General features: G+C 52.2%; 1 protein-coding gene across 3 annotated transcripts in view; it reads left to right on the forward strand.

Annotated features, from left to right (window-relative positions):
• Abtb3 (ankyrin repeat and BTB domain containing 3) overlaps positions 1-14,718 on the forward strand; it is a 260,855-nt gene that overhangs the window by 191,364 nt on the left and 54,773 nt on the right. For 2 of the 3 annotated variants that reach the window (XM_046429657.2, XM_046429656.2), the window contains exon 4: positions 7,008-7,160. In XM_046429657.2, the coding sequence (XP_046285613.1) occupies positions 7,008-7,160 (153 nt within the window). Of the gene's footprint in view, positions 1-6,602; positions 6,877-7,005; positions 7,161-14,718 lie in introns of those variants that run through there. The other variant, XM_058574192.1, reaches the window with a different exon arrangement.

Consider the following 14,718-nt stretch of genomic DNA (forward strand, 5'->3'; position numbering starts at 1 on the left):
CAGGGCCACCTCGTTGATAACAGAAAGTCCATGGCAACCGCGGATGTTTGCTTCAGGTTGAAAAGAGACAGAAGGAACAGGCCCCTGTCTCCCCCTACATGGAGCAAGGCCTTTTCCTCCGTCCAGCAGAGATGGTGATGCTGGAAACGGTGTTGGGGATAAGATGGTACTGAGGCCGAGCGCAGGGGTGTACGCCTGTGATCCCAGCAGCTCAGGAGGCCGAGGCAGGAGGATCGCAGGTTCAAAGCCAGCCTCGGCGACTTAGTGAGGACCTAAGCAACTTAGCAAGACCCTGTCTCAAAATGAAAACTAAAAAGGGCTGGGGATGTGGCTCAGCAGGTAAGCACTCCTGGGTTCAATCCCTGGTACCAAAAAAAAAAAGAAGAATTTACTGAGCCACTTCTGGGTTCCAGGAGCCAGGCTACATATATCGTCCCGTCCAGCTCTTACAATAACACTGTGTGTTCCCTGTGTCTGTGATAAAGACCTTACCACAAACGTGGAGGCTTAAAACAACACAGAACTACTATCTTGCAGTCCTGGGGGTCAGAAGCCCGAGGTCAGGCTCGCTGGACTAAAGTCAAGGTGTCGGCAGGGCCGGTGCCTCCTGGAGCTGGGGGACTCTGTTCCTTCCCCTTTCTGGTTTCTGGAGGCCACCTGCCTTCCTGTCCACTCCTCACCCTTCCTTTCATGATTCCGGCTTCGGGTGTCACAAGTCCCCCTTCCTCCTTTGGACTTCTGGCCTCCCTCTTGTAAGGATCGCTGGGATTGCACTTGGGGTCCACCCATATAATCTGAAATAATCTCAAGATTCTTAGTCTCATGAGCAAAATCCATTTTGCCAGATAAAATCCAGGCTCCAGGGATGAGGATGTGGACGACTTTGGGGGCCGTTATTCAGCCTCTGAAGTAGACACTGTTGCTATCCCCATTTCTCCAATGACACAACAGGCATGGCAATTGAATACCTCACTCCATGTCTCTCTGTTTGTGTCTCAGACCGTTTTTGCGACTGTAACAAAATACCACAGGCTGGGTGATTTATAGACTGTTGGTTCTGGAGACTGGAAGTCCGCTCTTTGCTTCCAAGGTGGCGCCTCTTCCTCCAGAGGAAGGAAGTTGTGTCCTCACATAGCAGAAGGGAAGGAAGGATGAGAGCACTCTCCTCAACCTCTAAACCCAGTCATGAGAGTGCAACCCTCATGACTGAATCACCTCCCAAGGCCATCTCTGCTTCCAAGATGGCGCCTCTTTCTCCAGAGGAAGGAGAAAGAGACGCCATCTTGTGTCCTCATGTGGCGGAAGGGAAGGAAGGATGAGCGCCTCCCCAGGCCCTACCTCCTAGTATGTTGCACTGGGGACTGAGTTCCAACATGAAGTTTGGAGGAACAGAGACATTTAAACCATAGCACACAGCCCACAGCGGGGAGCTGGAGTCCAGCTCTGGGCCAGCCATCTCCAAGCCCATTCCCTAACCCCCTACAGCACAGCCTCCGAAGGCTGATGCCCACTATTAGCCCTAATTCAGATGAGACAAGCCAACATCCATTGGGCCTCTGAAGAGGCTGAGCTTCTAACACAGCCACTCTATCCCACGCTGAAATCTCGGGGGACGGTTCCTTGGGTTTGGGAACCCTTCGCTCAAGTTATTTCCAAAATGTCAAGCCACAGTTGAGAATTTGTTTTCTGGGAATTTCATCCCAAAGTCCCACAGATCTGAACACTGGGGACTCCTTTTCTCTCCACTCTGGAGGCTGAAGACTAGGATGGAGCCGTCGGCCTCTCTGAGACCACTCTCCTTGGCTTGCGGAGGGCCACCCTGTGCTGCGGCTCCACCCCATCCTTCCCCTGTGTGCCCAGGGCCCTGGTGTCCCTGGGTGTCCTCCCTGCTGTTAAACAGCGGAGCCACAAGAGCAGGCCTGACCTCAGGAGCAAGGCAGTCTGGAGGGAGGTGACGGCAGGGCCCCGGGGTGGCCTTGCTCTTAGCTCTAGTACCTGCTCAGTGTTCTTCCCCACCGTCTCCACCTCACCATCAGTGACCCTTTCCATATCTGGTTCGGAACTGTGGTATTTCCTGTGGCTCCTCTAACAAGTGACCACAGGCCTGCCTAATGCAACGCAGGACGATCACTGGCCCCTTCTGGAGGTCTCGAAATGCAAAGTAAGTCTCATGGGGCGGAGGTCAAGGTGTGCGCGGGTGCTCCCCTCGGAGGCGCTGAGGGAGGAACCGGCTGCCTTGCCTCTTCCAGCTTCTAGAACACGCTCCTTGCTTTGCTTGGCCTGTGGCCTCTTCTCCATCTTCAAAGCTGGCAGTGGTGCATCTCGCCTGGGTGTCACATTCTTCTGTGTCGGTCTCCTTCAGTCTCCCTCCTATAAGTTCCCCTCGCATTTAGGGCCGGCCTGGATATGCCTGGATACGTCTGCAGGTTACTTAACTTGATCCCATTGGCCAAGTCTCCTTTGCCATCAGCATTAATTCAGCTTTCTCTTCTGTCCTGCCTCCCCATCTCCACTCCAGCTCTCCAGATTGTCTGAGGAGGCAAACAGGAGATGATGCATAAAAAAAGCCCTTGATGCCCATAAAGTTCTTTTCTTCCTCAGGGGCTTTGCACAGTCTGTTCCTGCTACTGGACTATCCATCCCTCTACAGGCACAGTCACATATGGCTAACCCTTCACATCTTTGAGGTTTTGACACCTCCTTAGAGAGGCCTTCCCAGCACCCCCACCTCAACCTTATCTGTTCTCTATTTCAGCACCCTGGCACCCACCACAATGTGGGACCACTTTATTACATGTTGGTTTATGTATGTATATCTGTCACCCCGTCACACTGTCAGCTGTACTGGAGCAGAGGCCTGTGAGTCCTGTCTCTGCTACATACCCTGACCCTAAAATCCCACTGGGACATGGGTGGTCCTTAAGGGATTGTTGAGTGAATAAAAAACATTAATAATTGATGCTTCGTTGGTCATACACTCCTGGCCAGGTCTCGAGTTCTGTCTTTTTAAGATCTAAATCTGGATATGCCTGTGGCTCAGTATTCCCCAAATCACCCTGACCTCTTTGGGGAGGATCCCTCTCCTAAATCCCCCAAAGCTTTCTGCCCTCTTTACTGGGACCTTCCTGAGCAACCCCGCATCTTCCCTCAACCACGCATGAGATCCTTCCTAAGTGCTCAGGCCACTGGCCATTCCACTCGAATCAAAGAATACCAGCCCTCAGAGGAACCAAGCAGACCAGAGCTGGCCAACCGTGACCCACCGTCTGATGTTATAAATAAAGTTTTATTGGAACACAGCCCAGTTCGCTCACTGGAGTATCATCTAGGGCTGCTTTCTTACTACAACGGCGGGACTCAGCAGCTGTAGCAGGGACTGTGTGGCCCACGGAGCCTGACATACTCACCAGCTGTCCATTCACAGAAGTGAACTAGACCCTGTGACCCAAACCCACTTTGCAGACAAGACTGAGGGCCAGAACACTCACTGGCCAGAGCCAGGACCCTGCAGTAAGGCCTGGAATTTGGTTCTGCAGAATTCCAAACCAGATTTTTCCCACAAAGCATGTTATCTGTCCTTAGCACCCAGAATCCCCCAACTCCCTTTCAGTCCCAGGCCATCTCCCTCACTCCCAGCTCGCTCTTTACCCTTTCAGAGAAAGGCCGTGGCCGTGTATGATCTCCACCTCCTGCTGCCTTGACCCTGCCAGGGGCCCACCTAGGTCACCTCTTCCCTTCCAGATCCTCCAGTCCGTCCCTCAATCCTTCCCCTCATGCCATAGAGAAGATTGAGATGGCCAGGGCCCTGCCCGAGTGCACTACTCCCTCCTCTGTGCACTCCAGGAGGGGCTAACAAACCCGGCTAGAATCCCAGGGGAGCCCCTGTGAGATGCAGGGCCCAGACCCCGCCCCAGGTTCTACTCATCCAGAACTTGGAGTGTGAAATGGGGGCCTTGGCAAACTTCACCTTACCATGAGCTCCACAGGCGGCTTCCGGGGTTTAGTGGATACAGACAGCATCGGAGTGAAGCAGCAGCCGGTGGAACGTTGTTCTCTAAAAAAATATTCAAAGAGAATGCAATATTCTTTTTCCTGGGCATTCTCCACCCTCTCCTTGACTCCAGGCCCTAGAATTCTTTCCCATCTCCAGCTCCTCCAAATAAAACATCACAAATAATGCTGGCTTTTCCCTCTTCTGAGCAGACAAGATAAGAAGATTTTTTAATGAGTTGCTGGCAAAGAATTCTTGAGCTGATAAACTATTGAGGTCAGAGTGACTAAAGGAGACACCGTTGAAAGAAGAGAATAGGTACATAGGAAAATCCCAGAAGAAGCCGGACCCCTGGGGTTCAGGCTCTCTTCTTCTGGGGCTCGCCAGCTGTCTTGGTAAAGGTGCCCCTGCCTTGGACAGCCGCAGAGCCTCTCTCTGCTTCCCTTTGGGATTCTTCAGTACCACTGTGTTCCCTGGGCCTCTGGCATGAAAGGCAGCAGCCCAGGGGCCATTCGGTGAGAGAGACACAGCCCTCCAGGGACTGGGGGTCGTGGGCTGTGCTCAGGGGGCCACAGAACAAAGGAAAAGAGGGGGTACAGCTCTGCAAAACAACCCAGGTAGGCTTCTCTGAGGTCTTGGGGCTGGTTTCCAATGGCGATGGAGACCCAGTGACAAAAATAAGTTCCACATCACCCCAGACAGTAGAATCCAATTCAATTTCAAGTCACTGTGTGTTTATTGAGTGCCTGATTCAGTTTAGGTGATGGAGAGGGAGAAAGAATGAGGGAGACAGCCTGAGGAGCAGGCAGACGCAGGCAGAAATTCCCCGGGCGGCTGCCCCGCAGATCCGTGGGTCCAGAAACTCGATTTTATTAGTTTCACCCAGTAAGAAATTGGTAAGTCAGTCTGTTTCATGAACAAATATTTATTAAGTAGCTACAGCCTGCTAGTCACTGTCCTGGAGCTGTAGCTAGAACAGCGACCTGAGCAGTCCCAGGTCCCTACCCTTGTGGAGTTCACGTGCCAACAGGGCATCTGCAGGACCAGCATCTGCATGGGGCAGAGTTATCAGGACAGATATTTAGGAAGAGGTGGGACTTAACCTACAGTTTGAAGGCTCAGTGGGGCTGCAGGCCTTACCCACAGGGAACAGAATGCATGGCTGGGTATGAACATGGCACACCACTGGGGCTCCATGACCAGATCGGTTCCCCTAGAGGTAACAAGGGCATGCTGGGTAACAGGGTGCATGCTGGGGAGCTGGAGAAGAGAATACTGATATCATAAGGAATTACAGGCTGTGTAATCTTGGGTCTGACTCCCAGCTTTCACATCTTTGTGATCCATGCATGTTTCTGAACCTCAATAATCACCCCCTTCTCCGTCTATGAATGGGTGTACTCACAACTAGCTCGGGGGCTGGCCCTGTACTTGGACGAGATCGTGAATGGGGTTAACTGGGAGGAACGGAAAAGGCTGAATTATAAGCATCCTCTACATAGGTTCACTCCAGGAATCAGCCACCAACAACTTTATGACATCTGTGTGTCACAGTGGGTCAGCTACCTTGTGAACCCTTAAGTGCTCCCCTGGCAGCCATGCGGAGCTGAGTGGCAGCCCCAGAGCCAGGGGAAAGACAACAGAGGTGCCTGAAACATGTATGGATCCCCTGGTCTCCTTAAGTTTTGCTCCCTAGCGCCCCCTGGCTTCGCTCAAGTCCAGGCCCTGCAGAATGGCAGGCCATCTTTGGGGTCTGCATGGTGTATTTCTCAAGGCGCTGCCCTTGGCCATCCACCTAAATCAGAATCCTACAGGCTGCTTTTTAAAAGTGTGTTCTTGGCCCCTCTACAGTCAGCATCTCTGGAGCAAGGGCCAGGACTCTGCATGTCAGAACCTCTCTGGTGCCTCAGCCGATTACATTAGAGTGTGCGTTCTTTGAAGGTAACCCCAGGCCAGCAGCACTAGTATCAGGAACTGGTTAAAAATGCAAGTCCCAGATCTACCAAATCAGAAACTCTGAGGGGCGGGGTTGGTCATCCGTCTTTTAACAAACCCTGCAGGTAATTTCCATGCACATTAAATTCACATGGTTGGTATTAAAAACTACTGCTGCTTTTTCCACTCTGTACCAATTAAATCAGAATCCTGGGAAAGGACTAAAGTATGGGTATTTTTCAAAAACCCTTCTCCCCAGAGTGAGCCTAACAGGAGGACAGAGTTTATAATCACAGGAAGGAAGAGGAAGACATCGACATTCCACACACACAATGCACACACGCCCTGAGGTAGCTATGGCTGATACAGGACATTGTCTCCGTCAACCCCTGTGACAATCAGGACCCTACCTTCACACCCCAGTGGCAGGAGACATAGGAGGCCCCCAGTTTCAGCAGTGTGACCAGGAGCCCAGCTCTGCTGGCTGTTACTGGGCCACCACCAACAGCGGGGTCCCCGGGAATGCTGGGCTCTCTGTGCCTCTGCCAGGTACCACCGCCTTTTGGCACCTGGTGCTTGGGCAGAGCCGAGCCCTGGGAAAGTTCCCGAGGGTGTGCGGAAGCAAGCTGGGGATGGAAAGGGACATTTAAAGGACACCTTAGAATTGGGCCCCGAGCCAGGAGCCCCAAGAACCCTGGCACCAGGTTCCCGGGCCTTCTGCTGGCTCCAGACCTTGTGCTTGGTGCTTTAAGTGACTCATCTCCTTGACGTTCACATGATGCTGAGAGGCACAGTGTTCACAGCCTAGCTACCGCGTAGGCTTTCGTGGTCACAGGGTCCCCGTTTTACAGATGAGGAAACTGAGGCCCAGCGATTCCGGAGAGCCTGCCCCGGAGTCCCCGGTGGGGTCGGGATGTCTCCGCAGGCTCTCCCACCTCTCGGGCGCGCAGAGCCAGGGTCTCCAGGGAAGCCGAGGGGGGGGCGGGGGCGGGGAGGAGGGGTCGGCCCCGGCAGGGGAGGGGCTGAGCGACAGCCACCACCGCCCTAACTGCGCGTCCCCGCCACCCTCCGCCCGCTGCAGGCCCTTCCTCGTGCTGCCGCCGCTGATGGAGTGGATCCGGGTGGCCGTGGCGCACGCCGGCCACCGCCGCAGCTTCTCCATGGACAGCGACGACGTCCGCCAGGCGGCCCGGCTGCTGCTGCCCGGCGTGGACTGCGAGCCGCGCCAGCTCAGGTAGGGCCGGGCGCGCGGGCGGGCGGGGATCCCCGGAGCGCGGCCACGGGGCCACCTGCCCTGGGGCTGCTCAGCGCTGCGCGGTCGCGGTGGCTGCGACTCCGCGGGTTTAAATGGCAGACGCGGGCTGAACAATGAACAGGTCCCGAGTCCCCGGGAGGAACGAGATCGCAGCGTGGCCGTTGAGGTGCCAGGGTGCCGGGTCCGCTAGCCTTCCCGGCTCCTCCCTCAATCAAATACTCTCTTCCCGGAGTTTTCTGACCGAATCTTGCAAACTCACTCTGTGGCTGGGGGAGGCAGCCCTCGGCTCCCCCACGTGCACGAGGACGGAGGGGTCCCCTGCATTTCTCACCTGTGTGTCCAGGTCTCCCCTACAGCACGGTGGGGACTACTCACGGGCTGCTGAAGCCCCCCCATCCCCCACCCAAGCCATTTATTGAGCAGCTCATTGTTATCCAAAGCAAAACCAGGGAAACGACTCACTTCAGTCATAAATACAGAGAGCACAGAAACCCGATTGTGGGCTTGTGCGCGCGTGGGTGTGTGTGTGTGTGTGTGTGTGTGTGTGCGCGCGCGCGCGCTTTCCTGGTTCCTTGAGCTGTTTCCTGGGATCCTTATCACCGTTTTCAAATCTTCAAATTCCCTTCCACCCACCTGATGAGAAGCTGTCCTCGCTCTGGTTTGTCTGGCTTGATCAAGGGCCAAGCAACAGAGATTTCTGCCCTTCCAGGATCTGACTGGGGTCTGCAAGGAAACTGAGGCCTTGCAGGATAAAACGTGGCCCACCCAAGCCCCGGACGGCCTCTGGGCCCAAGAACACAGAAGGCACTGATGGGTCTTCACTGCTAGCTCTATGAATGTTTGCGGCAAGCTGGGTCCTGTTTTAAGTGCTTTATATGGATTAATGTCTAATATTCTCCCAAATCCTATCAAGTAGTTGATTATTACACCCACCTCAAAGACAAGGAAACTGAGACCCAGGTAGGTTAAGTCATATACCCAAGGTCACTGGACTAGTAAATGCTCAGGATATGAATTCAGATAGCCAGACCCAGGCCTGTATTCTAACCCCTGAGCTTTACTGCCTTCAGGTTTCTCTGTCTAGTCCGTTCCTAGCTGGTCACCATGCCTTACACCTTGGCACCTAGAACAATAGTCGTTCTCAGGGAAAGGCTGGGAGCAGCCGTTTATTGAGCAGGTACTATGTGTCCGTTATCAGCTGCAACGAGACATTTGCACTCATCGCCTGTCTGGTTTAATCCCTGCAGCAGCCTCATGAGGTTGCTTCCCATGTTGCAGATGAGGAAGCCATTGATGGGGCAGCTTGTAGGTGGAAGGGCCAGGAAGAGATTATAGTGACTCTAGGCCAAAGTTCAGCCTCTGCCCACCAGACTCTCCTGTCTTCTGTTTCTTAGGGTGGCATTCTACCTGTGGCTTACTGTCCCCAGCTCCAACCTGGGGTACCCTTGGGGCTCCAGCTCTCCTGGTTGAAATAAGCCCTGATCCACTGCAGGGTGGGGAAAGTAAGACATTTCCTTAATGTTTACTGACAGAGTGTTCTTTGTCGTCGTGCTCCCAGAAGTCAGAGCCTAAGGTTAGGAGCCTGGGCTCCAGGGTACCATTGCCTGGATCCAAATGCCACCACCACAGTTAATTTAGCTGTGCAATCTTTGGCAAGCTAGTTAACCTCTCTGAACCTTAATTTCCCGGTCAGTAACTTGGGGGTATTATTAGCAGCCCCCCTCAGAGGTTAGTGAAAGCACAACATGAGGTCATGAATGTGAAGCCTCCATATAGACAACACCCAAAAGGAAATAAGTAGAATCTCAAAGTCTCTACTACCCTGAAAAGCAATAGAGGCTCATACTCGGGAATGTTGCTTTATGGTTTTGGAAAGCCTTTAATGTGTTCTAATATGAACCTCAAAATAAACATTGTTGTCCAGAAAAATAATGCTTCTCCATTTTACAGAGAAGAAAATCAAGGCCCAGAGACATTAGGTAATGCCCAGGATCACACAGATATTAAGTGACTGGGTCAGGAGTTGGATAACAAACCAGGCACCCAAAAGTAGAACCACACTGGCCCTCCATATCCAAGGGTTCAGCCAGCTGCAGATGAAAAATATTTGAAAAGAGAATTCTGTCTGTACTGAACATGATCCAATGACTTCTTCTTGTCACTATGCCTGGACATTATAGTCTAACTGCTGTTTGCATAACATCTTCATTGCACGAGGTATTATAAGTAACGTGGAGATCATTTAAAGTGCACAGGAGGATCATGCTGGTGACGTCAGATGCTGCACCATTTTATAGGAGGGACTTGAGCATCTGGGGATTTTGGTGTCTACAGGGGATCCTGACATCAATCCCCTATAGGTACCAGGGATGGGTGATGTATAGCTTTTCTGCTTCCCCACCCTAGAACTAGATAGTCCTCTCAGAGGACCCTGGTAGCCCTCTTCTTCTTTTTCTTTTAATATTTTTTAAGTTGTCAAAAATGGATCTTTTTATTTTATTTATTTACTTATATGTGGTGCTGAGGATCGAACCCAGGGCCTCGCACATACCAGGCAAGTGCTTTACCACTGAGCCACCACCCCAGCAGCCCTCTTCTTGATGATTCTGTTCCTCCTCAGAATTCCATACACCAAACCTGAGCCTCGGAGAGCTATCCATCTCTGCACGCCCCCTTCAGCACAGAGCATGGTCTAGTGACCACATGAGTGTCATTCTGACAGTCACACCAAGGATTCTGTCTCTCATCTGTCCAGTTTGAGGCCTCAGCCCTGGCATTTGGGATGTGAATGTGATGAGCTTAGAAGCCAAAATGCACAGGGGAGCTAAGAGGGTCAGTTTCACAGGAGGCCCTGGGCTCTTTTTAGTCATTTATCCCTCCATCCTTGACTTGTGTGTCTCCTGAATGACAATTTATATATAGAAAATGTACTCTTTGATTGTTCAAGCTAAAATTTCATTAAATCTGGATGGTCATCTTAAAAAAAGACATAACTGAAAGACCGTCGACCCTCCAAACCTGCAGTTTCTGAGTCTGCAAATTCAACCAACGGCACATCAAAAATACTTTTGAATTTTTTCCTGTACTGAATATGCATATATTTGTTATCCCCTAGATACGGTAGTACAACAACTATTTCCGCAGCATTTACATTGTACTAGGTATTATTTACATTGTACTAGGTATTATAAGTAATCTAGGGATTATTTAAAGTACACAGAAAGATGCACATTAGGTTATGTGCACATACTTTGCCGTTTTTATATGAGGGATTTGAGCATCAGCAGATTCTGGTGTCCTCAGGGTGTTCCCACAGATACCAAGGAGCACTGTATAGTATTTTGTTAGCTTTTCTAAATAGTAGGTATAAAACTTACAAGTTACGTTAACTTGAAAAAAAAATTCAGTTCATGGAAAAGAGTACTTATTTTTCAGTCTGATCAGTGTGTGTGTGTGTGTGTGTGTGTGTGTGTGTGTGCGTGCGCGCGCTTCCAATCTCTTTTAATGTGATGTGAACAATTACCATCTCCATTTTGCAGGAATGAAATTTTGTTCGTTCAGACACCCAGCAAAAACACTAAGGACCCACTCTGTCCCTTATTCTAACTGACCTCGTGGCTTGTCCACAACCATCTGCAACAACTTATGCAAAATAGATTCATTACCCCATTTTACAGAGAAGAAGGCCAAGGCTTCTTGGGGTTATGGCACCCACCCCAAGTCACTGAAGCCCAGAGCAGGTCTAGAATGGAGGACTTCCCCAGAGGAGGTATCAATAGTCTCCTTGTTTCTCTTCCCAGTCCCTCAGCCTAGACGTTAGCAGGCGGGCTCCTGGTTCTGGGAGAGAGCCTAGCTCCCCTCCCTAAGCATAAACAAGCCAGGAAAGGTGAGGGTCATTCGGTGTTCTAACAAATGCGGGAAAGTGGCCTTGGCGGCTGGAGTGTCAGTGACATTAGCACATATAATTGCCAAGCAGCTGGCGCAGGCTTCCTGGAGGGAGGCAGCCTGGAGCCGGAGTCAAGGATCCCCAGGTCTGGCACTAGTGCCAGATCTGCAGAGCGACCTTGGTCAAATGCTGCTGGAGCTCTGTCTTTGTCCCCACTTAGCGACAGCAGAGCCTCACCATGGTGATCAGGTGTTCAGAGGGATGCCACTCTGTGCGGCTGCGGCTTCTGAGCCAACAGGGTGACCCATTTAGTCTTCCTTAGTCAGAGTGTCAGGTAATCCAAACGTGGTGAAGCCAGCTTTTTTTTTTTTCCTTCTTCTTCTTTGTGAGGTGAGGGAGTCGGGAGCAGAGGAGGGGAAGGACAGAATGGTTAATACACCTTGGCAGGATTCCTTGTTTCCTTAATTATGGGTTTTGAAACTCTTCAGGAGATGCAAAAATAAATGCTGTGGGTTCCTTCATGTTTGTAAGAGGCAGTGTTTCTGTTCTGGCTGTGTTGATAGAGAAGAAGTCAGGGGACCTTACTAGGTCCTCCCTCAGCTGATAAATGGCACCATTCAACAGGATTTGGGGGTCATTAGAACTGTGAGCCCCTTCCAGAAAATGCCTCATCTTTTTACAAGTGTTTCAGACCAGAATTTGAGCTGTCCCCACACAGAAAAGCCCAGAGTGATAAGGTGCAGCGTATTAGAGGGGACTCGGGGGACCTGGGCCATTGTGTTCCTGCCTTGGCTTCCCTGTGGTCTTTAGTAGCGCCTACTAAGTGCCAAGACGCAGATGCTGTTGTCTAGGTCTGCTGCTTTCTACCAGGTGACCTGGAGCAAGTCACTTCCCCATCACACAGGGCTTGGTCCATCCTCTGTAAGGATGGGAATGGCCACTGCTCCCTGGGCTAGAGGACCTTGGCGGAAGGTCAGGGATGAACTGAACAAACAGGTGGCACCATGGACCGACCTGCTACTTTCCACCCTTCCCAGGTCTCCTGGGCACCTGGAGTCTGGCAGGTTTTATTCTTTGTTCAGCGTGGGCCCAGCTGAAATGCCACCCTGTGATGACAGCTGGAAGTTCAGGTTCATCGCCAGACAGGTCTAGGTGCCGATGGCTTTCGGGGCCCACACAGGAGAACATCTCTCTGAGAAGATCATCCAGACCAGGGGAAGGCTAACCCTTGGCCTCCCATAGCCATCCCTGGGTATGTGCAGAGGTACCTCCTGGATGCCAAACCTATGAATGCTCGGGCCCCTTATATAAAATGGCACAGTAGTGATGTAGCTGCGCATAGCCTGTGGGCTCTAACTCCTCTCTAGGTTTGCTCACTTTCCGTGTGGTTTGTTGTTAAACTGTATTCTGCAGGGAATAAGGACAAGGGGAAAGTCTGTTCGTGTCAGTCCAGATGCAATTGCTTCCCTAATTGTTTTCAGTCCACGGTTGGTGAAATCCACAGAGCCACGGATCCAGAGGGCCACTGTGCCACCCACGCCCTCCCCAGGTCCATGGGGTCCCTGATCTTGTTCTGGGCTCTGAGGAGACTATCCTCCTGCCACTAGAAGGATGCAGTAGTGAGCAAATGAGCTCCTCAGGTCCCACAGAGCCTGAGCACTAGCAGAAGGGAGAGAGGGCGTGGGGCAGAGAGGAACCCAGTGAGAGGAACAGATTGGGCGTTCGGAGGGCACGTCAGGACCCTGGGAGAAGTGACAGTGTCACACGCCTGCCTTAATGAATATTCGACAAGGGCCTAGGGAGAAAATACAGGTGGAAGGAGAGTGGGTGTGGAAGCCCAGCCCCATCAGCCGTTTCCCTCCGTCAGGTCCATGGACACCCCTGAAGCCTGACCTTGGGCCTCCCTGTTCTCTCCCCCAGAAGATCCGCTGCAGAGGCTGAGCACCTGGGCCTATGTGGCTCCATGGGAAGCTGGAAAGCTCCTCAGCCCTTGCAGTCTGCTCTCTCCTCTCCCTTCTGTGCCCTTGTCCTTCCCGCCCTGGACACACAGCTCCCCTCGGACTCTCAGCTGGGCTGCTGTGGAGAGCATCCAGGGAAGGCCGGCCCCTTCTTCACCTCCAGGAGATCAGCCTCCATGCTGTGGGCCCCGCGGGGACCCAGCATGGAGCTGCCTTCCCCCCTCCCCCCCCCCCCCACTGAGGTCAGTGCATTAGCGCCTCCTGGAAGCAAGGGAAAAGCCTCCTGATCCCAGGGGAGTCACTCTGGGGCGTAACTGTCCTCCCCAGCAGGGTCAGGGACAGGACACAGAGCCTGCTCAGGGAGCTGACCTAGACGGACAGCCTTGCACTCTGCAAGCACCTACCGAGAGCCTGCCATGTGACTGGCCTACCATGTGCTCAGCTGCACAGAGACATCCAGGAATAATGACAGAAACCCACGGTGACTACCGACAGCTGTCAGTCAAGATCTAGGCTCGGGGGAGCTGGTGGTGACCTCCCTGCAGAGGTGCTACTTGATCTGTTTCCTGAAAACTAAACAGGAGTATATCAGGCGGAGAAGTGAAAAGAGGAAATAAGGGAGGAAAGCTTTAGAGCAATAAATCCATGTAGAGGAAGAGCACACGCTCAGACCTCCAGGTGGGACCGCGGATGGAGGACGCACAGGAATCCAGAGAGGGCACAGGTTCTAACAGCCACTGAGGACCGGCTCCCAGCTACTGGCTGCAGAGCTGGAAGCAGGGCCAGATTCATCCCGGAAGGGTCCTGTGTGCCATGCCAAAGAACTCTGACTTATCCTGCAGGAGGCCAGAGCTGTTGCAGATTTTTAAGTCAGGAAATGACATCAGATTCATATTTTTGCAAGAGTTGCCTACCGGCCAAATGGAAGATGGACCCAGGTAGCAGGATCCAGGGACCCTGGGGTCCAGTGATCCAGGTGAGATGCTGGCAGTCAGAATGAAAGCAGAAGCAGAAGATGGAGAGAGGAGAGAGGACCAGAGAGACACAGAGGGGACAAGTGGCATTCAGTGTTAGGCTGGGGGAGGGGCGTGACAGACACAGGGTTTCAGGTAGAGCTGTCTGGGTGGCCAGAATTGCACCATAATGGGAATAGACTTAATGCCCCAGAACTAGACACTTTCAAGATGATGAATTTTATGTAGATTTTATCACAATAAAAAGAATGGCCCTGGAATGTTTTCAAATAAGAAAAACCATTCAGAACAGTGTGGAAGGTGTCAACGTGGTACCTAAGCCATCTCTGTAAGGAAAGATACAAACAAATAACCCCTTAGGTGATGTGCATGTACATGGATGCACGTGGCACAATGGATCCCACTATTAGGTATAACTATAATGCACCGATTAATAAATGAGCCCAGAGTGGCCTCCCAAGAGGAATGGGAAGCTGGGTGTGACTGAGCTAGGGCTGCCCTAACAAAACTTCACTGCCCAGGGCTCGGAAAACAACAGATGTTCATTGTCTCACAGTCTGGAGGCTGAAAGTCCAAGATCAAGGGGCAGGAGGGCAGGCTCCCTCCAAAACCTCTAGGCTGGAGTCTTACTGTCCCCAGCTCCCATAGCCCGAGGCAACATTCAGCTGTGGCAGTGCCACTCTGGTCTCTGCCTCCATCTGCACAAGGCTGTCTTCCCT

The sequence above is a fragment of the Marmota monax genome, unplaced genomic scaffold (genome assembly GCF_021218885.2).
Source record: "Marmota monax isolate L192 unplaced genomic scaffold, Marmota_monax_Labrador192_F-V1.1 WCK01_AAM20220418_F8-fsc00051, whole genome shotgun sequence".
In the NCBI taxonomy this organism is placed as follows: Eukaryota; Metazoa; Chordata; class Mammalia; order Rodentia; family Sciuridae; genus Marmota; species Marmota monax.